Source organism: Cherax quadricarinatus, chromosome 15, assembly GCF_038502225.1.
Source record: "Cherax quadricarinatus isolate ZL_2023a chromosome 15, ASM3850222v1, whole genome shotgun sequence".
NCBI classification, from domain to species: Eukaryota; Metazoa; Arthropoda; class Malacostraca; order Decapoda; family Parastacidae; genus Cherax; species Cherax quadricarinatus.
The window spans coordinates 13853643-13879543 of NC_091306.1; the positions used below are offsets into that span (position 1 = coordinate 13853643).

At 41.2% G+C, this 25901-nt stretch overlaps 1 protein-coding gene across 4 annotated transcripts; it reads left to right on the forward strand.

Annotated features, from left to right (window-relative positions):
• The first annotated feature begins 6865 nt into the window (after positions 1-6865).
• LOC128692154 (uncharacterized) lies at positions 6866-24828 on the forward strand. 4 transcript variants are annotated; one of them, XM_070085166.1, is made up of 3 exons: positions 6866-7007; positions 8336-8424; positions 23721-24828. In XM_070085166.1, the coding sequence occupies exons 1-3, from the start codon at positions 6986-6988 to the stop codon at positions 24576-24578; spliced, it is 969 nt and encodes a 322-aa protein (XP_069941267.1). In that variant the 5' UTR covers positions 6866-6985; the 3' UTR covers positions 24579-24828. The 4 variants fall into 4 exon arrangements, 3 of the variants coding, with proteins under 3 accessions (XP_069941267.1, XP_053637200.2, XP_069941268.1); XM_053781225.2 differs by having other exon boundaries at positions 6866-7001; XM_070085167.1 differs by having other exon boundaries at positions 6882-7012.
• The last annotated feature ends 1073 nt before the right edge of the window (positions 24829-25901 follow it).

A 25901-nucleotide genomic window follows, 5' to 3' on the forward strand; every position in this document is an offset into this window, starting at 1 on the left:
TTCCAGCCTAGATAGAACAAGTGACCTGAAGAGTGTCATCATGGGCTTGGCCTCCCTAGTTTTGAAGGTTCTCATTATCCATCCTGTCATTTTTCTAGCAGATGCGATTGATACAATGTTATGGTCCTTGAAGGTGAGATCCTCCGACATGATCACTCCCAGGTCTTTGACGTTGGTGTTTCGCTCTATTTTGTGGCCAGAATTTGTTTTGTACTCTGATGAAGATTTAATTTCCTCATGTTTACCATATCTGAGTAATTGAAATTTCTCATCGTTGAACTTCATATTGTTTTCTGCAGCCCACTGAAAGATTTGGTTGATGTCTGCCTGGAGCTTTGCAGTGTCTGCAATGGAAGACACTGTCATGCAGATTCGGGTGTCATCTGCAAAGGAAGACACGGTGCTGTGGCTGACATCCTTGTCTATGTCGGATATAAGGATGAGGAACAAGATGGGAGCTAGTACTGTGCCTTGTGGAACAGAGCTTTTCACCGTAGCTGCCTCGGACTTTACTCTGTTGACGACTACTCTCTGTGTTCTGTTAGTGAGGAAATTATAGATCCATCGACCGACTTTTCCTGTTATTCCTTTAGCACGCATTTTGTGCGCTATTACGCCATGGTCACACTTGTCGAAGGCTTTTGCAAAGTCTGTATATATTACATCTGCATTCTTTTTGTCTTCTAGTGCATTTAGGACCTTGTCTTAGTGGTCCAATAGTTGAGACAGACAGGAGCGACCTGTTCTAAACCCATGTTGCCCTGGGTTGTGTAACTGATGGGTTTCTAGATGCGTGGTGATCTTGCTTCTTAGGACCCTTTCAAAGATTTTTATGATATGGGATGTTAGTGCTATTGGTCTGTAGTTCTTTGCTGTTGCTTTACTGCCCCCTTTGTGGAGTGGGGCTATGTCTGTTGTTTTTAGTAACTGTGGGACGACCCCCGTGTCCATGCTCCCTCTCCATAGGATGGTAAAAGCTCGTGATAGGGGCTTCTTGCAGTTCTTGATGAACACAGAGTTCCACGAGTCTGGCCCTGGGGCAGAGTGCATGGGCATGTCATTTATCGCCTGTTCGAAGTCATTTGGCGTCAGGATAACATCGGATAGGCTTGTGTTAATCAAATTTTGTGGCTCTCTCATAAAAAATTCATTTTGATCTTCGACTCTCAGTCTGGTTAGCGGCTTGCTAAAAACTGAGTCATATTGGGACTTGAGTAGCTCACTCATTTCCTTGCTGTCATCTGTGTAGGACCCATCTTGTTTAAGTAGGGGCCCAATACTGGACGTTGTTCTCGATTTTGATTTGGCATAGGAGAAGAAATACTTTGGGTTTCTTTCGATTTCATTTATGGCTTTTAGTTCTTCCCGCGATTCCTGACTCCTAAAGGATTCTTTTAGCTTAAGTTCGATGCTTGCTATTTCTCTGACCAGTGTCTCCCTACGCATTTCAGATATATTGACCTCTTTTAGCCGCTCTGTTATTCTTTTCCGTCGCCTGTAAAGGGAGCGCCTGTCTCTTTCTGTTTTACATCTACTCCTCCTTTTTCTTAGAGGAATAAGCCTTGTGCATACATCGAGTGCCACCGAGTTAATCTGTTCTAGGCATAAGTTTGGGTCTGTGTTGCTTAGTATATCTTCCCAGCTTATATCGGTTAGGACTTGGTTTACTTGGTCCCACTTTATGTTTTTGTTATTGAAGTTGAATTTGGTGAATGCTCCCTCGTGACTAATCTCATTATGTCGGTCTGGGGCTCCGCGCATACATGACTGAACCTCAATTATGTTGTGATCTGAGTATATTGTTTTTGATATGGTGATATTTCTTATCAGATCATCATTGTTAGTGAAGATGAGGTCTAGTGTATTCTCCAGTCTAGTAGGCTCTATTATTTGCTGGTTTAAATTGAATTTTGTGCAGAGATTTAAAAGCTCGCGTGAGTGTGAGTTTTCATCAGAGCTGCCTCCTGGTGTTATTACTGCAACAATATTATTTGCTATATTCCTCCATTTTAGGTGCCTTAAGTTGAAATCCCCCAGGAGCAAGATGTTGGGTGCAGGAGCTGGAAGGTTTTCCAGACAGTGGTCAATTTTTAACAGCTGTTCCTGGAATTGCTGGGATGTTGCATCCGGAGGCTTGTAGACTATCACAATGACTAGGTTTTGGTTCTCGACCTTTACTGCTAAAACTTCCACTACATCATTTGAGGCATTTAGCAGTTCTGTGCAAACAAGTGACTCTGCAATGTACAGGCCAACCCCCCCATCCTTTTGCCTGTTCACTCTGTCACATCTGTATAGGTTGTAACCTGGGATCCATATTTCGTTGTCCAAGTGATCCTTTATGTGGGTCTCAGTGAAAGCCGCGAACATTGCCTTTGCCTCTGCAAGCAGTCCACGGATGAAAGGTATTTTGTTGTTTGTTGCTGGCTTTAGACCCTGTATATTTGCAAAGAAGAATGTTATCGGACTGGTGGTATTGTTGGTACTGGGGGGGGATTTTTTTCCCGGCATTAGTATCTGTATCTGTTTGTTTGGAGTGGAGGCCATCGACTGTGGTTCCACTCCAGGAATGACTGGATTTGGTGTACGATTTCTGCCATTTCCTGCCAGTTTTTTTTCCTTCCTGGCACTAAAAAACCTCTCCCTCTTGAGTGGCTGTGGCTACCCAGGTTTTCCCATGGCCTGGATGTTTTGTATCTTTTTGTCCCCTTTAGATGGTATGCCTGGCAATTTAAGTTATAGCACAGTCTTTCCTGTACTGAAGAGGTACACAGTTCAGGGTGAAAAAGCTTACAGGAAGGGAGTTTGCATTTTCCTGTTGTCATATGGGCATGGCATTTCCTAGGGTGGTCATAGTTGCACGTCCCATCTGTTTTTCCAGATTTCCCATGCCAGCAGATACCGAGTGCATAGTATGTGCACAGGCTTGGTTTCCGTTTGCCTTGGGTTTCTGTGACTGTATTCCCTGTTGGTGCATGTTTCCCTGTCTTACTTCTATCCTCCCTAGCACCAACAATGGAGCTCCCACCATTTGTTTTTGGTAATATATCCTCACTATTGCTAGTGGAGTCCTCTTGTTTGCTATTTCCTGCGGTATTTCTAGTTTGCAATATTGGTTTTATCTTATCTTTGTATTTAACTACACAAGTTTTAGATAATGTTATGTCTGGTTTTTAAGTAGTTCGTAAACTTATGATTAGTTGCCTGAAATGCATTGCATAATTAATGGCTTTCTTTTGTGCCTACCATTTTACTCATGTATACCTGGAGTATACCTGGAGAGGGTTTAGGGGGTCAACGACCCCCGCAGCGATTTGAAGAGAAGCATCATGGGCTTGGCATCCCTAGTTTTGAAAGTTCTCATCACCCATCCTATCATTTTTCTAGCAGATGTGGTACATACATTGTTGTGGTCTTTGAAGGTGAGATCCTCTGACATTATCACTCCCAGGTCCTTCACATTACTTTTTCGCTTTCTTGTATCGTTCGAATTTGTTGTATACCCTGATACAGCTTTAATTTCCTCCAGTTTTCCATATCTGAGTAGTTGAAATTTCTCTACACTGAACCCTCATTGGAGAGGGTTTCGGGGGTCAACGCCCCCGCGCTGGACAGAGAATTAATAAGACATGTTTACATACCTTATTACATAAGTAGGTAACATATGTACCCTAACAGAAATAAGCCACCATGTTTGACTTCACTGGGTTATTCTAAGTAAAGTTACATGTAAGTTACTTTACTACTGTAAAAATTTAAACTTGTGTATTGAACCTGAATGAAAACTTGGTAACCCACACGAAAGGTTTCCTCATTACACGAAAAAGTACAGTTGGTCCTTATATTTCGACTCCAAGTGGAGCTCTCTTCAGCAGATACAAAATGCAGTGTTTATGCTTTCTAGTACCAGTTGGTCTGCTCTGACTGCATTGCCTTCCAGTAGCTCTCCACTTTCTTCTGTGAAGACCTTTTTTTTTTTTTTAATTTTGGCTAAGCTTTGTGCATTCATATGTTTTTCTTCGTCAGTGTTCCATCCTCCGTCACCGTATCCAGACTCTTGTACATTTACAGAATGGCAGCAGTGGAAATTCGTAGAGATTTTGGTCATTTGATCAAGGCCTTCCACAGGTATATATAACTTCACCCTGCAGAAGGTTAAATTCTACATTGTAAGATACGATGATAGGATTCCTACCCCATATATGAAGCCTAGGAAGACCACTGAGTAGCCTCCTATGGATTCAATACAAATGTATTAGCGATCTACTTAATATTGCTTTATCTCAGTGTACGTGTAATAAATTAATATTAATTAACCCTCCTACAATTAAAGAAAATGAACCACATTATGTGTTAACCAATTTTACGAAACATAACAAAACCATCATTTAATAACCATTCTATTCGTTCAACTGCAGTTAACTAACTCCTTCACATGGAAGACAAACAGGCACATATTGCAACACTAAAGTTATTAGAATCAACGGAAATTTTAAGCTACTTGCACATGCAGTAGTAAAGAGAGCAGAACAATGCTGAAATGGAATCTGACTTGCACATGTCACTGCAACATCAGTTTTTACCGACGCTGCCGAAAAAAATAATATTCTGGCATCTAAGACTACAGTTGCATTAATTTCCATTTCAGAATTGTCAAGGATTACAAGGTTACAATATACAAGGTTCTAACAAGAAACATTTACATTTTTTAGGGGGACGAGGTACCCGTAGTTTGTTTTAAAATGTAGGTGGTAATGCTCAGAGGCGTCGTAAGGGGGGGAGGGGGCGGGGGGGGGCCGCCCCGGGTGACACCATTTAGGGGGTGACACCATACAGCCTCTAAAGGTGACACTAATGCACAAAACAGTGCTGCACCAACATAAGAGAAGAATCCTTATTTTCTATATAGTCTATATACCTGGAGTTTACCTGGAGAGAGTTCCGGGGGTCAACGCCTCCGCGGCCCGGTCTGTGACCAGGCCTCCTTGAGGTAAGAGCAAATAAACAAGAACAAGAACTAGAAAGAGAATAGAAGAAAACCCAAAGGGGTGTGTATATATATGCTTGTACATGTATGTGTAGTGTGACCTAATTGTAAGTAGAAATAGCAAGACGTACCTGAAATCTTGCATGTGTATGAGACAGAAAAATGGACACCAGCAATCCTACCATCATGTAAAACAATTACAGGTTTCCGTTTTACACTCACTTGGCAGGATGGGCCTATATAGGGAAAATCATTGATTCTAATGATGTGATAGATGATTTTGCAGGATTGAATGCAAGGAAATGTGATCAGATTCACTGAGATGTTACCTGGACTCAAGGTCAAATGTAAGATCAGATTCACTGAGATGTTACCTGGACTCAAGGTCAAATGTAAGGTCAGATTCACTGAGATGTTACCTGGACTCAAGGTCAAATGTAAGATCAGATTCACTGAGATGTTACCTGGACTCAAGGTCAAATGTAAGGTCAGATTCACTGAGATGTTACCTGGACTCAAGGTCAAATGTAAGGTCAGATTCACTGTGATGTTACCTGTACTCAAGGTCAAATGTAAGATCAGATTCACTGAGATGTTACCTGGACTCAAGGTCAAATGTAAGGTCAGATTCACTGAGATGTTACCTGTACTCAAGGTCAAATGTAAGGTCAGATTCACTGAGATGTTACCTGGACTCAAGGTCAAATGTAAGATCAGATTCACTGTGATGTTACCTGGACTCAAGGTCAAATGTAAGATCAGATTCACTGAGATGTTACCTGGACTCAAGGTCAAATGTAAGATCAGATTCACTGAGATGTTACCTGGACTCAAGGTCAAATGTAAGGTCAGATTCACTGAGATGTTACCTGGACTCAAGGTCAAATGTAAGATCAGATTCACTGAGATGTTACCTGGACTCAAGGTCAAATGTAAGGTCAGATTCACTGAGATGTTACCTGGACTCAAGGTCAAATCGGAACTAGTGTTTCTCTGATATTGCAATGTTTTTCTTTATTTTTCATTTTTTTTATTTTGGGGGGCATTGTTTAAGACGAATAAATGTAGGATCTGTTGCTGTACTCAAAGTGATATTTGAGTTTATGTTTCCTCAATATTACTACGATTTTTTATTTTATCATTAATTATGTTGAGAAGTATTCTCCTGTTCATTTTATGGCCCTTAAAAGTTCTCATTACTAAACATGATCATGCGGTAGTGACGTAACTGGAGTTTACCCTCCATCCCCCCGCCCTTGAATTTCACGGGGGTGACACCAAAGATGCTGCCCCGGGTGACACCCAAGATTCCGCCCCGGGTGACACCAACCCTAGCGACGTCTCTGGTAATGCTAAAGACAGACGTTGATGGACAAGCTTTACTGCGACAAAGATTCGCTTTGCTAGGACTGTATCGAGTCTGAATTCACTGAATAAGAGAAGTACACTGCAGAACAAGCTTTTATTGGGACAACGTTTCGTCCTGACAGGGAAACGTTAAAATAAGATAGCTAGCAAATGTGATGTGATGGAAAGAATCTGCTCTGTTTACAGGGATTCCCGACTGAGTTAGGTTAAAGATACCTTCGTTTGGTATACACGTAGGAACTTCCTGTTTCTAAATTTATCATGAGCCCACAAAAATCATTTTCAAAACTTCACGATTACGTTTTTTCTTTTTTCACGACGAAAATAAATTTTCCTGGTACCATAATACGACTCAGGTTCTCTGGAGAGTCGAAAATACAGCTTCAGACACTGAAGGAATGTCCCATATCATCGGCCGGAAACGGTGCTATTCTATCTCATCCTGGTACCAGATATTCTCGTGAAGGAGCGGAACAAACACCCATGATGGGAAGATAAGCCACGATACTCCTCCAGTGAGCCCTGGGCCACGCAGTATACAGAGAGCAAGGTGGTGCCAGGCAAGAATCATGACCAGTGACAAACACTGCTGAAAGCCACTTTGTCGACTCCAGTCTCGCCCTCGCAGAAATGGAATATCTGAGAGGTAAAAGTAAGGTAACATTTCATATGTGCGTAGGAAACAGCCGATCACGTCAGTCACAAGTACTGTTTACATAATCCACATCTCACACATAAATATTATTATTATAATCAAAAGGAAGCACTAAGCAGTAAGAGTTATATACAGTGCTTGGGTATTATAATGTGATTAGATTTGATTCGAGGAAGGAAAGAGTGGTTCTATTTCTTTACATTAAGAACCTTTTACCAGCACCAATGTACCACTGACCATCCCCCAAATCTTCCTTGTAGGGACCAATGCAGTAAACAGTAAAGCAGTAAACTCAACAGTTTAGTTATAAAATTATTTCTAATATTCGTTGTTATTCTAAAACTCATTTAAATATATTTCATCATAGTTTTGATTCACAAAGTTCATCAACTGAAGTGAAATAAAATGAGTCCTGAAATAAAATAATTTTAAGACTTCTCATTCAGCAGGAAAGGTTTTTATATTATTAAACACTACAGCTCCAACCTGAACCTTTAAATATTTGGTTTACTCATGCATCTTTTCTTGTTGCCATGAAGTGCCATAAAGTGCCATGAAGTGCCAGGCTCGAAGAGAATTAAGCAACAAACATGCAATATATCCTCCTACATTATTATTGAGGTCACAGACGGATCTGTACTTCCCTCACACTTGAACGTCTCAGTAACATTTATTTTGCAAAATTAATTGTGGCACTAAACTTGATGGTCAATTTTAATCGAGATTTTTCATTCCCATTACTATACAGTTCACCCCCATCCCCACCAACACACAAACAATGCTTCTGTCAACTGTTTACAGATTATGTGAACGCTTACCACCGTTCAAAATATATTTACAGCGAGAGATGTATATATCAGTATAAATACAAAGTTTTTCTTTCAATTACTATGTTAATGGTAGTATACCTTACGTTAGTATACAGGCGCCTTGCGACCTTAATAGGAATTGCACCTAACAAACTAACTAACCATCATTCACCAATTTATGCCTCTCTTCTCTTGCCGCAATTGCATCGGAAATCTTGACGAGAGTCTTCTGTATGATTAAATTACTGAAAATAAAACCTCCACTAAAAAAATATTTATAAATTTTCTTAGGATTTTGTCCCATCCACCCACCTTCTGTAAGTGTACGATAGCCATCTGCTCATAACTCATCTACAGCAGCTGAAGTAAGGGCTGCTGTCATCCGTACTCTATATATTACTAAAGCTTCTTCACTGCAGCCCCATACTCTAAGTGATAATATTAATTCACATCAGTCAATCGATTTAGAGATGAAATTGTGGAAGACCACTTCACCTACACACTTTTCTTCCACAGCGAACTGGTTGTATATAGCAGTGAGCGTGGGCGGTGTTGCTGTGGGCGTGAGCTTCATGTTCCTACTTTATTGTTGTTTACGCTCTAAGGTTAGTAACATCCTCCTTTCCTTTTTATTACTCCATCACTCATCTCTACTTTCTCACATCTTCATCACTCTGCTCATGTGTCTGTTCCACTACTCTCACCTCATCAAACTCAGTATTCTCCACATTATTTATATCTCAAATACTCATCTTTCTTCTTACTTGTCCACCAACCTAACAAAGGCTCATGTACGTGTTACAGATTGGTGCGGCTGATACTTAAAATAGGTAATGTTTTTGTCTATTTATTTCTACAACCTATACTCAATATACTCTCTATACTCTATACTCCGTAATTTGCTGAACCGCACGAACACACACACACATACACACACACCAGGAGCTAAGACTCGACCCCTGCAACCACAAATAGGTGAGTACACTGGAGGCAGGAACCATACATAGTTTTAAGACGAGGTATGATAAAGCTCATGGAGCAGGGAGAGAGAGGACCTATTAGCGATCAGTGAAGAGGCGCTCCAGGAGCTGAATTTCGACCCCTGCAACCGCAAATAGGTGAGTACACACACACACACACACACACACACACACAAACACACACACACACACACACACACACACACACACACACACACACACACACACACACACACACACACACACACACACACACACACACACACACACACACACCTCACCCCAACAGCTGTCCCTTATGGGCATTCTGACCCCACCCCCACCAACACATACCCCACCTACACCACAGCCCCATATAGGCCCCCACCAAGGCTCTCGCTCCCCCAACCCCAATATACTTGCATGACCACAGTGATAGAAAAGAAACTAAAGGTTTGGTACACAAACGCGGATGGAATAACGAATAAACATGAGGAGTGGAATGAAAGAATCAGTGAAAAATCCCCAGACATCATAGCAGTCACAGAAACAAAACTCGCTGAGACAATAACAGACACAATCTTCCCAACAGGATATCAGATCCTGAGGAAAGATAGAAGGAGTAGAGGGGGAGGAGGGGTTGCACTGCTCATAAAACACCAATGGGGATTTGAGGAAATGGAAGGCATGGACATGATTGGAGAAAGAGACTACATTGTAGGTACAATTCAGTCCGGAGAACATAAAGTAGTCATTGGAGTGATGTATAACCCACCACAGAACTGCAGGAGGCCAAGAGAGGAGTACGAAGAAAACAACAGGGTGATGGTGGACACACTGGCTGAGGTGGCAAGAAGAGCTCACTCGAGCAGAGCAAAGTTACTGGTAATGGGCGATTTCAACCACAGGGAGATCGACTGGGAAAACTTGGAGCCACATGGGGGTCCCGAAACATGGAGAGCCAAGATGATGGATGTGGTACTTGAAAACCTCATGCATCAACATGTCAGGGACACAACCAGAGAGAGAGGGGAGGATGAGCCAGCAAGACTGGATCTTGTGTTCACCCTGAGCAGTTCAGACATCGAGGACATCACTTACGAGAGGCCCCTTGGAGCTAGCGATCATGTGGTTCTGAGTTTTGACTATATAGTAGAGTTACAAGTGGAGAAGGTAACAGGAACTGAAGGGGACAGGCCAAACTATAAAAGGGGGGACTACACAGGTATGAGAAACTTCCTGCAGGAGGTTCAGTGGGACAGAGAAATGGTAGGAAAATCAGTAAACGAGATGATGGAATATGTGGCAACAAAGTGCAAGGAGGCAGAGGAAAGTTTTGTTCCCAAGGGAAACAGAAATAATAGGAAGACCAAAACGAGTCCTTGGTTTACCCGAAGGTGTAGGGAGGCAAAAACTAAGTGCAACAGAGAATGGAAAAGGTACAGGAGGCATAGGACCCAGGAAAACAAGGAGATTAGTAGAAGAGCCAGAAACGAGTATGCGCAGATAAGGAGGGAGGCCCAGCGACAGTATGAAAACGACATAGCATCGAAAGTCAAATCTGACCCGAAACTGCTGTATAGCCACATTAGGAGGAAGACAACAGTCAAGGACCAGGTGATAAGGCTGAGGAAAGAAGGTGGAGAACTCACAAGAAACGATCAAGAGGTATGTGAGGAGCTCAACACGAGATTTAAAGAAGTATTTACAGTAGAGACAGGAAGGACTCTGGGGGGACAGACCAGATGGGGACACCAACAAGGAATACACCAACAAGTGTTGGACGACATACATACAGATGAGGAGGAGGTGAAGAAACTGCTAAGGGACATCGATACCTCAAAGGCAATGGGACCGGACAACATCTCTCCATGGGTCCTTAGAGAGGGAGCAGATATGTTGTGCGTACCACTTACCACAATCTTCAACACATCCCTGGAAACCGGGCAACTACCTGAGGTATGGAAGACGGCAAATGTAGTTCCCATTTTCAAAAAAGGAGACAGAAAAGAGGCACTAAACTATAGACCTGTGTCATTGACGTGTATAGTATGCAAAATTATGGAGAAGATTATCAGGAGGAGAGTGGTGGAGCACCTGGAACGGAACAGGAGTATAAATGCCAACCAGCACGGATTCACGGAAGGCAAATCCTGTGTCACAAACCTTCTGGAGTTTTACGATAAAATAACAGAAGTAAGACAAGAGAGAGAGGGGTGGGTTGATTGCATCTTCTTGGACTGCAAGAAGGCCTTTGACACAGTTCCTCACAAGAGATTAGTGCAGAAGCTAGAGCATCAGGCGCATATAACAGGAAGGGCACTGCACTGGATCAGAGAATACCTGACAGGGAGGCAACAACGAGTCATGGTACGTAATGATGTATCACAGTGGGCACCTGTGACGAGCGGGGTCCCACAGGGGTCGGTCCTAGGACCAGTGCTATTTTTGGTATATGTGAACGACATGACGGAAGGGTTAGACTCAGAAGTGTCCCTGTTTGCAGATGATGTGAAGTTAATGAGGAGAATTAAATCTGATGAGGACCAGGCAGGACTTCAAAGAGACCTGGACAGACTGGACACCTGGTCCAGCAAATGGCTTCTCGAATTTAATCCTGCCAAATGCAAAGTCATGAAGATAGGGGAAGGGCACAGAAGACCACAGACAGAGTATAGGCTAGGTGGCCAAAGACTGCAAACCTCACTCAAGGAGAAAGATCTTGGGGTGAGTATAACATCGAGCATGTCTCCGGAAGCACACATCAATCAGATAACTTCTGCAGCATATGGGCGCCTGGCAAACCTGAGAACAGCATTCCGACACCTTAGTAAGGAATCATTCAAGACACTGTACACCGTGTATGTCAGGCCCATACTGGAGTATGCAGCACCTGTTTGGAACCCGCACTTGATAAAGCACGTCAAGAAACTAGAGAAAGTACAAAGGTTTGCAACAAGGTTAGTTCCAGAGCTAAGGGGAATGTCCTATGAAGAAAGATTAAGGGAAATCGGCCTGACGACACTGGAGGACAGGAGGGTCAGGGGAGACATGATAACGACATATAAAATACTGCGTGGAATAGACAAGGTGGACAAGGACAGGATGTTCCAGGGAGGGGACACAGAAACAAGAGGCCACAATTGGAAGTTGAAGACACAAATGAGTCAGAGAGATAGTAGGAAGTATTTCTTCAGTCATAGAGTTGTAAGGCAGTGGAATAGCCTAGAAAATGACGTAGTGGAGGCAGGAACCATACACAGTTTTAAGACGAGGTTTGATAAAGCTCATGGAGCGGGGAGAGAGAGGGTCTAGTAGCAACCGGTGAAGAGGCGGGGCCAGGAGCTAGGACTCGACCCCTGCAACCACAAATAGGTGAGTACAAATAGGTGAGTACATACACACACACACACACACACACACACACACACACACACACATACACACACACACACACACACACACACAAACACACACACACACACACACACACACACACACACAAACACACACACAAACACACACACACACACACACACACACACACACACACACACACACACACACACACACACACACACACACACACACACACACACACACACACACGTATATATATATATATATATATATATATATATATATATATATATATATATATATATATATATATATATATATATATATATATATATATACACATATATATGTATGTCATGTGGGTTTTCGATACGTGGATGGGGTAAGAATACTCACGAAGGCTGGTAGTACGTATAATATATAACGGGAAGTATGGAAAGCGCCAACAACCGACCTGTCTCTCTCTTCTGCCTACTACGACTGACCCATAGTGCCTACGGGTGAGGGTGTTTGAAATCCTGCTATGGTCAGCAGCAATATGAATACAGTCAATGATTCACACAGACGGTTGGTAGTGAGTCATCTACTGGTACACTGGTTACTGGTAACTGGTTGCTAGGAACCGGTACTATTACTGATATATATATATATATATATATATATATATATATATATATATATATATATATATATATATATATATATAAACAATCAATCGCAGACGGGCGATCTTAACTATGCAGGACAAATTACGGGGGAGGGTGAAATCTTTAGCTCAAGTACTTTCACACTTCTCAGTGCGTCATCAGGAGCTGTGCAATGTTGCAAGGGAGCAACCAACCTGCTTTGGTTGCTCCCTTGCAACATTGCACAGCTCCTGATGAGGCACTGAGAAGTGTTAAAGTGCTTGTGCTAAAGATTTCTCACCTCCCCCCGTGGCTTGTCCTGCATATATATATATATATATATATATATATATATATATATATATATATATATATATATATATATATATATATATATCTGAAGCCGTTTGAATATTCTACTTCCCCTACCACCCCATCTTTTCATTCTTTTATATATATATATTTTATTATTTTTTTTTTTATTATCACACTGGCCGATTCCCACCAAGGCAGGGTGGCCCGAAAAAGAAAAACTTTCACCATCATTCACTCCATCACTGTCTTGCCAGAAGGGTGCTTTACACTACAGTTTTTAAACTGCAACATTAACACCCCTCCTTCAGAGTGCAGGCACTGTACTTCCCATCTCCAGGACTCAAGTCCGGCCTGCCGGTTTCCCTGAATCCCTTCATAAATGTTACTTTGCTCACACTCCAACAGCACGTCAAGTATTAAAAACCATTTGTCTCCATTCACTCCTATCAAACACGCTCACGCATGCCTGCTGGAAGTCCAAGCCCCTCGCACACAAAACCTCCTTTACCCCCTCCCTCCAACCCTTCCTAGGCCGACCCCTACCCCGCCTTCCTTCCACTACAGACTGATACACTCTTGAAGTCATTCTGTTTCGCTCCATTCTCTCTACATGTCCGAACCACCTCAACAACCCTTCCTCAGCCCTCTGGACAACAGTTTTGGTAATCCCGCACCTCCTCCTAACTTCCAAACTACGACTTCTCTGCATTATATTCACACCACACATTGCCCTCAGACATGACATCTCCACTGCCTCCAGCCTTCTCCTCGCTGCAACATTCATCACCCACGCTTCACACCCATATAAGAGCGTTGGTAAAACTATACTCTCATACATTCCCCTCTTTGCCTCCAAGGACAAAGTTCTTTGTCTCCACAGACTCCTAAGTGCACCACTCACTCTTTTTCCCTCATCAATTCTATGATTCACCTCATCTTTCATAGACCCATCCGCTGACACGTCCACTCCCAAATATCTGAATACGTTCACCTCCTCCATACTCTCTCCCTCCAATCTGATATTCAATCTTTCATCACCTAATCTTTTTGTTATCCTCATAACCTTACTCTTTCCTGTATTCACCTTTAATTTTCTTCTTTTGCACACCCTACCAAATTCATCCACCAATCTCTGCAACTTCTCTTCAGAATCTCCCAAGAGCACAGTGTCATCAGCAAAGAGCAGCTGTGACAACTCCCATTTTGTGTGTGATTCTTTATCTTTTAACTCCACGCCTCTTGCCAAGACCCTCGCATTTACTTCTCTTACAACCCCATCTATAAATATATTAAACAACCACGGTGACATCACACATCCTTGTCTAAGGCCTACCTTTACTGGGAAAAAATTTCCCTCTTTCCTACATACTCTAACTTGAGCCTCACTATCCTCGTAAAAACTCTTCACTGCTTTCAGTAACCTACCTCCTACACCATACACTTGCAACATCTGCCACATTGCCCCCCTATCCACCCTGTCATACGCCTTTTCCAAATCCATAAATGCCACAAAGACCTCTTTAGCCTTATCTAAATACTGTTCACTTATATGTTTCACTGTAAACACCTGGTCCACACACCCCCTACCTTTCCTAAAGCCTCCTTGTTCATCTGCTATCCTATTCTCCGTCTTACTCTTAATTCTTTCAATTATAACTCTACCATACACCTTACCAGGTACACTCAACAGACTTATCCCCCTATAATTTTTGCACTCTCTTTTATCCCCTTTGCCTTTATACAAAGGAACTATGCATGCTCTCTGCCAATCCCTAGGTACCTTACCCTCTTCCATACATTTATTAAATAATTGCACCAACCACTCCAAAACTATATCCCCACCTGCTTTTAACATTTCTATCTTTATCCCATCAATCCCGGCTGCCTTACCCCCTTTCATTTTACCTACTGCCTCACGAACTTCCCCCACACTCACAACTGGCTCTTCCTCACTCCTACAAGATGTTATTCCTCCTTGCCCTATACACGAAATCACAGCTTCCCTATCTTCATCAACATTTAACAATTCCCCAAAATATTCCCTCCATCTTCCCAATACCTCTAACTCTCCATTTAATAACTCTCCTCTCCTATTTTTTAACTGACAAATCCATTTGTTCTCTAGGCTTTCTTAACTTGTTAATCTCACTCCAAAACTTTTTCTTATTTTCAACAAAATTTGTTGATAACATCTCACCCACTCTCTCATTTGCTCTCTTTTTACATTGCTTCACCACTCTCTTAACTTCTCTCTTTTTCTCCATATACTCTTCCCTCCTTGCATCACTTCTACTTTGTAAAAACTTCTCATATGCTAACTTTTTCTCCCTTACTACTCTCTTTACATCATCATTCCACCAATCGCTCCTCTTCCCTCCTGCACCCACTTTCCTGTAACCACAAACTTCTGCTGAACACTCTAACACTACATTTTTAAACCTAGCCCATACCTCTTCGACCCCATTGCCTATGCTCTCATTAGCCCATCTATCCTCCAATAGCTGTTTATATCTTACCCTAACTGCCTCCTCTTTTAGTTTATAAACCTTCACCTCTCTCTTCCCTGATGCTTCTATTCTCCTTGTATCCCATCTACCTTTTACTCTCAGTGTAGCTACAACTAGAAAGTGATCTGATATATCTGTGGCCCCTCTATAAACATGTACATCCTGAAGTCTACTCAACAGTCTTTTATCTACCAATACATAATCCAACAAACTACTGTCATTTCGCCCTACATCATATCGTGTATACTTATTTATCCTCTTTTTCTTAAAATATGTATTACCTATAACTAAACCCCTTTCTATACAAAGTTCAATCAAAGGGCTCCCATTATCATTTACACCTGGCACCCCAAACTTACCTACCACACCCTCTCTAAAGGTTTCTCCTACTTTAGCATTCAGGTCCCCTACCACAATTACTCTCTCATTTGGTTCAAAGGCTCCTATACATTCACTTAACATCTCCCAAAATCTCTCTCTCTCCTCTGCATTTCTCTCTTCTCCAGGTGCATACACGCTTATTATGACCCACTTCTCGCATCCAACCTTTACTTTAATCCACATAATTCTTGAATTTACACATTCATATTCTCTTTTCTCCTTCCATAACTGATCATTTAACATTACTGCTACCCCTTCCTTTGCTCTAACTCTCTCAGATACTCCAGATTTAATCCCATTTATTTCCCCCCACTGAAACTCTCCTACCCCCTTCAGCTTTGTTTCGCTTAGGGCCAGGACATCCAACTTCTTTTCATTCATAACATCAGCAATCATCTGTTTCTTGTCATCCGCACTACATCCACGCACATTTAAGCAACCCAGTTTTATAAAGTTTTTCTTCTTCTCTTTTTTAGTAAATGTATACAGGAGAAGGGGTTACTAGCCCATTGCTCCCGGCATTTTAGTCGCCTCATACGACACGCATGGCTTACGGAGGAAAGATTCTTTTCCACTTCCCCATGGACAATAGAAAGAAATAAAAAAGAACAAGAGCTATTTAGAAAAAGGAGAAAAACCTAGATGTATGTATATATATATATATGCATGTGCGTGTCTGTGAAGTGTGACCAAAGTGTAAGTAGGAGTAGCAAGATATCCCTGTTATCTTAGCGTGTTTATGAGACAGAAAAAGAAAACCAGCAATATATATATATATATATATATATATATATATATATATATATATATATATATATATATATATATATACATGCCATCACATAGGTAAAGATACTTAAACTAATTTTTAATATAAAACATAATATTAGACTTGAACTGTTGCATCGATTTGTTTTTTTACTAATTCATTATAGTCTCATTTTTTATGAAAACAAAATATATATATTATCATACTGTCAGTTCGTGATTGTATTCGTGTCACATTATATGTCTGTAACATATTCTATTTTCATTACGAAAATTGCTATAGGTCAGTCCTCTGTTTTAATTTCTTACTGATTCAACGAATTCTAATTACGGGATTCAATACTGATTTTGATACCCCTTTTTTCTTCATCACTCTTCACATTTTCCACCCAAAAACTGCAGGTGTGAATAACCAATAATAGTTTTAATATATTCTTGGTAAAACAATAACAAAAGTTCACCACAAGAACGTGAAACGCGGTTTACTGTGTCTTTCTTCAACTGTATTATTTCCCACTTTTTTCTTTGACTTCTGACTTTCTTAACATTTTTGATGCTGAACTTTTTTCAGAAATTAGATATCTTTTGCAAGTCAAATGTTTAACACATGTTTATCAACAAAAGTCTAAATTTGCAAGTTCTCCTCCAAGGTCAACAAAGTTCTTGTGAGTATTTGAGGCGTTAGGAAAAAAAGTTTCTTTCATTGGTTGCTACTTACGTGGGGTGTTGCATGGATTGTTACTTATACGTGGTGTTACTTGCATGGATTGTTACTTGCATGGATTCTTACTTGCATGGATTGTTACTTATACGTGGTGTTACTTGCATGGATTGTTACTTGCATGGATTCTTACTTGCATGGATTGTTACTTATACGTGGTGTTACTTGCATGGATTGTTACTTGCATGGATTCTTACTTGCATGGATTGTTACTTATACGTGGTGTTACTTGCATGGATTGTTACTTGCATGGATTCTTACTTGCATGGATTGTTACTTATACGTGGTGTTACTTGCATGGATTGTTACTTATACGTGGTGTTACTTGCATGGATTTTTACTTGCATGGATTGTTACTTGCATGGATTGTTACTTGCATGGATTGTTACTTATACGTGGTGCTACTTGCATGGATTGTTACTTGCATGGATTGTTACTTATACGTGGTGCTACTTGCATGGATTGTTACTTGCATGGATTGTTACTTATACGTGGTGCTACTTGCATGGATTGTTACTTGCATGGATTGTTACTTATACGTGGTGTTACTTGCATGGATTGTTACTTGCCTGGATTGTTACTTATACATGGTGTTACTTGCATGGATTGTTACTTGCATGGATTGTTACTTGCATCTATTGTTACTTACATAAATTGTTACTTATACGTGGTGTTACTTTCAGGGATTGTTACTTGCCTGGATTGTTACTTATACGTGGTGTTACTTGCATGGATTGTTACTTATACGTGGTGTTACTTTCATGGATTGTTACTTGCATGGATTGTTACTTGCATGGATTGTTACTTATACGTGGTGCTACTTGCATGGATTGTTACTTGCATGGATTGTTACTTGCATGGATTGTTACTTATACGTGGTGTTACTTGCATGGATTGTTACTTGCCTGGATTGTTACTTATACATGGTGTTACTTGCATGGATTGTTACTTGCATGGATTGTTACTTGCATGGATTGTTACTTGCATGGATTGTTTCTTGCATCTATTGTTACTTACATAAATTGTTACTTATACGTGGTGTTACTTTCATGGATTGTTACTTGCCTGGATTGTTACTTATACGTGGTGTTACTTGCATGGATTGTTACTTATACGTGGTGTTACTTGCATGGATTGTTACTTGCCTGGATTGTTACTTATACGTGGTGTTACTTGCATGGATTGTTACTTGCCTGGATTGTTACTTATATGTTGTGTTACTTGCATGAATTGTTACTTACATGTAGTGTTACTTGAATGGACTGTTTCTTACATGTGGTGTTACTTGCACGGATTGTTACTTACATGTGGTGTTACTTGCATGGATTGTTACTAACATGGGTTGTCACTAACATGGATTGTTACTTACATGGGTTACTTTCATAGGCTGTTACTTACCTGGGATGTTACTGACATGGGATGTAAGTTATATGGGTTATTTACATGAGTTGTTACTTACATGGGTTACTTTCATAGGTTGTTACTTACCTGGGATGTTACTGACATGGGATGTTAGTTATATGGGTTATTTACATGGGTTGTTACTAACATGGGTTGTTAGCTGCATGGGTTGTTACTAACATGGAATGTTACTAACATGGGATGTTAGTTGTATGGGTTGTTATTTTCACGGGTTGTTACTTGGGTTGCTATTTACATTGGTTGTTACATGGGTTGTTACTTACATGGGATGTTATTTACATGTGTTGTTAGTTACATGGGTTGTTACTAACGTGGGTTGTTAGTTGTATGGGTTGTTACTAACATCTCGCCTTCAACGACCACAACAATGTATCTACCGCATCTGCTAAGAAAATGATAGGATGGATAACGAGAATTTTGAAAACTAGGCACCCCAGTCTCATGATGATCCTCTTCAAATCGCTTGTTCTCTCTAGGCTGGAATACTGCTGTGCATTAACTGCCCCCTTCAAGGCAGGTGAAATTGCTGACCTGGAGAGTGTACAAAGAACTTTCACGGCACACCTAAGTACGATAAGGCACCTAAAGTACTGAGAACGGCTGAAGGCCCTTGATTTGTATTCCCCGAAACGTAGGCGAGAGAGATATATGATAATATACACTTGGAAAATCCTAGAGGGATTAGTAACAAACTTGCACACGAAAATCACTCCCTATGAAATCAAAAGACTCTGCACGAGATGTAACATTCCCCAATTGAAAAGCAGGGGCGCCACGAGGACACTGACAGACTACACAATAAGTGTCAGGGGCCCAAGACTGTTCAACTGCCTCCCAGCATACATAAGGGGAATTACCAATAGACCTCTGGCTGTCTTCAAGAAGGCACTAGACAGGCACCTAAAGTCACTATCTGATCAGCCGGGCTATGTTTCGTACGTCAGTTTGCATGTGGCCAGCAGTAACAGCCTGGTTGATTAGACCTTGATCCACCACGAGGCCTGGTCTCAGACCGAGCCGCGGGGGCGTTGACCCCCGAAACCCTCTCCAGGTATACTCCAGGTAACATAGGTAGTTACTTACATGGGTTGTTACATGGTTGTTACTTGCATGGGTTGTTACTTACCTGGGATTTTATTTACATGGGATGTTAGTTTTATGGGTCGTTACTAACATAGGTTGTTACTTGTATGGATTGTTATTTACATGGTTTGTTATTAACATGGGTTGTTACTTACGGGCTGTTATTAAGATGGGTTTTTGCATGGGTTGTCACTTACATGGGCTATTACTAACATGGGTTGTTACTTGCATGGGTTGCTACTTGCATGGGTTGTTACTTACATAGTTGTTATGCTTACTTGGGTTATTAGCATAAGTTGTTACTAACATCGGTTGTTACTTGCATGGGCTATTACATGAGTTATTACTAACATGGGTTGTTACTAACATGGATTGCTACTAACATGGGCTGTTACTAGCATGGGTTGTTACTAACATGGATTGTTACTACATGGGTTGTTGCTTGCATGGGTTGTTACCTGCACGGGCTGTTACTAGCATGGGTTGTTACTTGCATGAGTTACTAGCATGGGTTGTTACTTGCATGGATTGTTACTAGCGTTTGTTGTTACTTGCATGGGCTGTTACTATCATGGATTGTTACCAGCATGGGTTACTTGCATGGGTTGTTACTTCATGGGTTGTTACTAGCATGGTTTGTTACTAACATGGGTTGTTATTAAGATGAACTGTTACTAACATGGGTTGTTACTAGCATGGGTTGTTACTAGCATGGGTTGTTACTTGCATGAGTTGTTACTTGCATGGGTTGTTACTATCATGGATTGTTACCAGCATGGGTCACTCGCATGGGTTGTTACTAGCATGAGTTGTTACATGCATTGGTTGTTACTTGCATGGGTTGTTACTAGCATGGGTTGTTACTAGGATAGTTTTTTAATAGTATGGGTTGTTACTTGCATGGGTTGTTACTAGCATGGGCTGTTACTAGCATAGGTTGTTACTTGCATGGGTTGTTACTTGCATGGGTTGTTACTAGCATGGGTTGTTACTAGCCTGGGTTGTTACTTACATGGGTTGTTGCATGGGTTGTTACTTGCATGGGTTGCTATTAACATGGGTTGTTACTTGCATGAGTTGTTACTTCATGGGTTGTTACTTGCATGGGTTGTTACTAGCATGGGTTGTTACTTGCATGGGTTGTTACTAGCATGGGATGTAACTTGCATGGGTTGTTACTATCATGGGTTGTTACTTGCATGGGTATAAGCATAACCCCAGAAAGCTCTGGCAACAACTAAAACAGTTGGGGTATAGCCATAAGCCAGTGGATAGGTCTAACATAGTACTCACTATCGATAATGAGGTATGCCACGAAACATCTAAGGAGGCAAATTGCTTTAATTCCTACTACACATCTGTTGCATCAACACTAGTAAGTAAACTACCAGCTGCATCAAATACCTTTAACACAGACTCTGATAAGTTTCAAACATACTATACCAATAAAGGGGTAACCCCAAACAGTTGTCAACTAGTAAGTGTATCTCATGACTTCATTCAAAAAGAACTAAGCAGGTTAAACCCAACTAAGAGCACAGGCCCTGACAACATCCCGTCTAAGTTCCTAAAAGATGGTGCTTCTGAACTGTCAATCCCTATTGCTCACATAATAAATCTATCAATCACCACTAATACCGTACCGGAGGGGTTCAAGGAGGCCAGAGTTACTCCTATCTTCAAGAAAAATAATAGGTCTGATGTAAGCAACTATAGACCTGTTAGTATACTACGTATAATATCTAAAATTCTGGAGAGGGCGGTGTATTCTCAAGTAGTTAAGTATCTTAATGACAACAGCATTCTCCATAGCTATCAATCGGGCTTTAGAAGATCCTACTCAACCGATACCTCCCTTATTAATCTGATGGATTACCTGAGAACTGAAATGTCAAAAGGGAACCTCATAGGTATGGTAACCTTAGACCTGCAAAAGGCCTTCGATACTGTCAACCACAATATATTATGTAATAAACTTCAAGCTATCGGTATAGGTTCTGTAGACTGGTTTAAGTCCTACCTTAGCAACAGGAGACAAATAGTCAAAATCAACAAAACGGAATCAGAACCCCAGCCGATAACATGTGGAGTTCCCCAAGGTAGTATTCTGGGTCCCTTATTATTCTTATGTTATGTCAATGATATGCCTATCAGTGTCAAGTGCAAACTCCTACTGTATGCAGATGACAGTGCTCTGTTAGTGACAGGTAAAGACCCACAAGATATTGCTAATGTTTTAACACTGGAACTGGAGTCCTGCAGCAAATGGTTAGTAGACAACAAACTATCATTACACCTCGGGAAAACTGAAGTCATTCTCTTTGGAACGAAACATAAACTGAGAAGGGTAAATAATTTTAATGTTCAGTGTAATGGGGAGTCCATCACTTTGGTTTCATCAGTAAAATATCTGGGAATCCCCTTTGACTCATGCATGTCAGGAGAATTGATAGGGAACAGTGTAGTAAAGAAAGCGAATGCCAGACTGAAGTTCCTGTATAGACAAGCACAGTGTCTACCTACTGAGGCTCGCAGGACCCTATGTCTAGCCCTTATACAATGCCATATGGATTACGCTTGCTCTTCATGGTACTCTGCCTTCACAAAAAAAACTGAAAGATAGACTGCAAATCACCCAGAACAAAATCGTAAGATTCATCCTGGGGCTGGGACCAAGAGAACATGTAGGCCAGGATGAATTACAGCAGTTGGATATGCTGAATGTTGAAGACATAGTAAAACAACTGAAGCTAAATCATGTTTATAAAATTGCTCACGAACAGTGTCCAGAATATCTTGCTGTCAATTTTGTCAAGGTTGGGAACCAAAGCAATCATAGTACTAGGGGGAGAGAGCACAACTTTGTAGTACCCACAGTCAGTGACCAGGCGTCAAACACCTTTTATTGTACAGCAATAAAGGAATGGAACAGACTACCCGCACATGTCAAAGCCAGTCATAGCATGAACCAGTTCAAGAAGACTGCCAAAAAGTGTCTGATGAATGAAGCTACAGAAAGGGAGGGGAATGATTTTCTATTTTTTAGCTAAAATACGTGAAAATTTTACCTTATCCCTAGTAATGACCCTCGTATTGTAGATAGTCTTAATGACCCTCGTGTAGTAGATAGTCTTTTTAGTATGATAATAAGATGTTATCTTCATTGTAGAATAATAAGAAAATATTATAACCTTTATATTATAATAATAAGGTAAAAGGACCCCAATGGAAATAAGTCACTCTGTCTGACTTTTTTGGGTTATCCTAGGTTCTCTACACATATGCTGCTATGTATGATAATTCTATGTAACTGTATTTGTGTATACCTGAATAAATTTACTTACTTACTTACTTACTTACTAGCATGTGTTCTTACTTGCATGGGGTGTTACTTGCGTTGGTTGTTACTATCATGTGTTGTTACTATCATGGGTTGTTACTAGCATGGGTTGTTACTAGCATTTGTTGTTACTTGCATGGGATGTTACTTGCATGGGTTGTTACTTGCATGGCTTCACCCGAATATTTCTTCATTTGTATATTTTGCACTGAACTTACCATAGGATCCTTATTTAACCTTTCTAAAACTTAACATAAAAAAAAATCTTATCTGTTTAAGAATGTGCATAATTTTATTTATCTGTTCTTCTCTGGGGAGAGGATAATAGATGACTCTTCATGTGACCCGCTTGCATGCATGGTAAGTGTTGCATCCTCATGGTGGTAAGGACCTGATGGTGAGTGTTTTGCCTCTTCCAGTTACGCCATTCTCGGGAAGACCCGAGTGCAACACCCTCACCTTCGAGTCATCACTCCTTACCTCCCTGTTCTCCTACCCTCTCAGGGATACACAGAGAACGCGTCCCAGCAAAGCCGAGAGCTTCAAGATACCAGTCCAGTAGCAGTCAACCCGCAGTCCCCACCGACAGCTTCGAAACATCAAGTTACATAAAGAAACCTGTTGCACGTATATCCAACGGCCCGCCTCTTCGGAGGGCACCAACATGCCCTCAGGATGACGCCTATTTCTACACAGAACCCGATTATCCCTCATACATACTACCAGATAAGATTGTTTGTCCTTCATCTGAGCCATTTCAGTTGTTTGACAAGTCGCCCAAGCCACATAATAATGACTCGCAGAACCTGAAAGAATTCCCTTCCAAAACTTTCCCGAAAGTCTCCTCGGGAAATCATGCAAAATTCAAGACGCTGGGCCACTACCCATCAAATCTTCGGCCTACCCCTGAGCACATTGTATGTTCATTTAATAGGAGAGCCTCACCCTCCTGTAGACTTAACGCAACTTCCGAAAACACACCTCCAACTATAACATTAACCAGTACCTCCAGCTCGATGTCTTCTCCCCCTCCTCTTCCCCTCCCTCGTGATTTTCCTCCTAGATCTCCTTTACGCTCGCCACTAGGTATGCCAGTATTGCCTCCAGACCCCAAAATAGACAAAATAGAGGAAGCTACAGTGGAAATCTCCATGCCAAGCGACAATGGCATCTTCAGGTTTGCGAAGCACAACCCCGTCATGCGGCCAGTCACCATGGCTCTCATGGAGGTTGACAAGAAGTTCAGAGTTAAACTAAAGCTAGCATTAGAAGATTGAAAGTAATTGTTTAAGCTGTTTGGATAATGTGAATCTGTATATTTAAACATGAGTTATTCCTCAATTATTCTCTGCAACATTTTCTGTTGTATGTTTTCTTTCATTTTCTGTATTTATCTGACATTCAAGGCAGGTACAGGTACTATTTTATATATTTTAACCAAAAATATCTCTCAGTTTTCTTATGTACGGTGAACTTTAGTAAGCGATAAGGATTCTCTTCAATTTGTAAATAAAATGTGTAATTGTGTTTTGTATAAAATGAATATCCCATAATACTCCAATGAACCAATCATGCCTCATGGGACACCGAAATGAACATTGTTGAGAGTTACTCTCATTAAGCTGTATGACTCTTGTGGGTTTAGCGGTTAGTTTTGATAATAACAACAACAATTGTGGAAATTATTTAATTTCCGAAACTATAGTGCCTAATGAGTGTTTAATGTGTTGATTTGGGTCAAAATGTATTTGCATTTTTAATGGAACCAGCTGGGTTCCCGCTGAGCCTGCGCAGATGTGCAGGGGGATGGGGGGTTGAGCTGGGGCAAGGGGTGGCGGGAGTGTTTTGAATGGGTGAGGAGGCTGAGAAAACCGGGAATGAGGAAACTGGCGTTCACGGCGGCCTAAGGATCAATATAGGCCTCAATTCATAATAGGAAGTGTCGTGACTGTCCCTAGTGAAGAGTGAGGGAACGTGATTTACGGGACCACCGTAAAAGGGTGGTAAAATTAGTGAATAATGTTCGACCGGGTGTGACAGATGCACGGCCATGGTGTGTGTCCAGGGGAAATACCCGTGTGTTAATCCTCGCTCATCGGCCTCAGATCTTAATGGAGTGACCTCTAATGTGTATAATAGTTAGGAGACGTTAAATCGTCTTGTGAATGGTAATGTAATCAGTGATAATAACATTGAGTTAAGAGAATGCGGGATGTGAAATAGATCGCCCTGCTCCGAGTGAACGTGTGACTCTCGTACCGAGGATAATGAAGCTTTATGGAATCACGACTTCTAAACCGGGACAAACCGACGGATACCTCGTCCTGCCGGAATAAGAACCGTGTCGGTGTAGCAGGACATCGAAATGAGATGGGGAATGGAGGAAATAAGGAGTATCAATCACCCACAGTTAAGTAACCCTTCTAGTTATAGCAGACTGATGCTGGCCAGTTAGGTATGTTGTAATTAGATAGGTTATGAGTGATCCAGCTACATCAAGTGACCACCAGAGAACATCTGGTAAGTGGTGGGATTATGTACAAATGTTTTTCCTTGATGGATGTATCCATGTTTATCCTACCCCCCCGCCCTTCATTCAG

Coding starts and splice junctions, on each gene's coding strand:
- LOC128692154 (XM_070085166.1), top strand. CDS start 6,986: ATGGAATATCTGAGAGGTAAAA. Junction 7,008..8,335: donor GGAATATCTGAGAGGTAAAA/GTAAGGTAACAT, acceptor TTTCTTCCACAG/CGAACTGGTTGTATATAGCA. Junction 8,425..23,720: donor ATTGTTGTTTACGCTCTAAG/GTTAGTAACATC, acceptor TGCCTCTTCCAG/TTACGCCATTCTCGGGAAGA.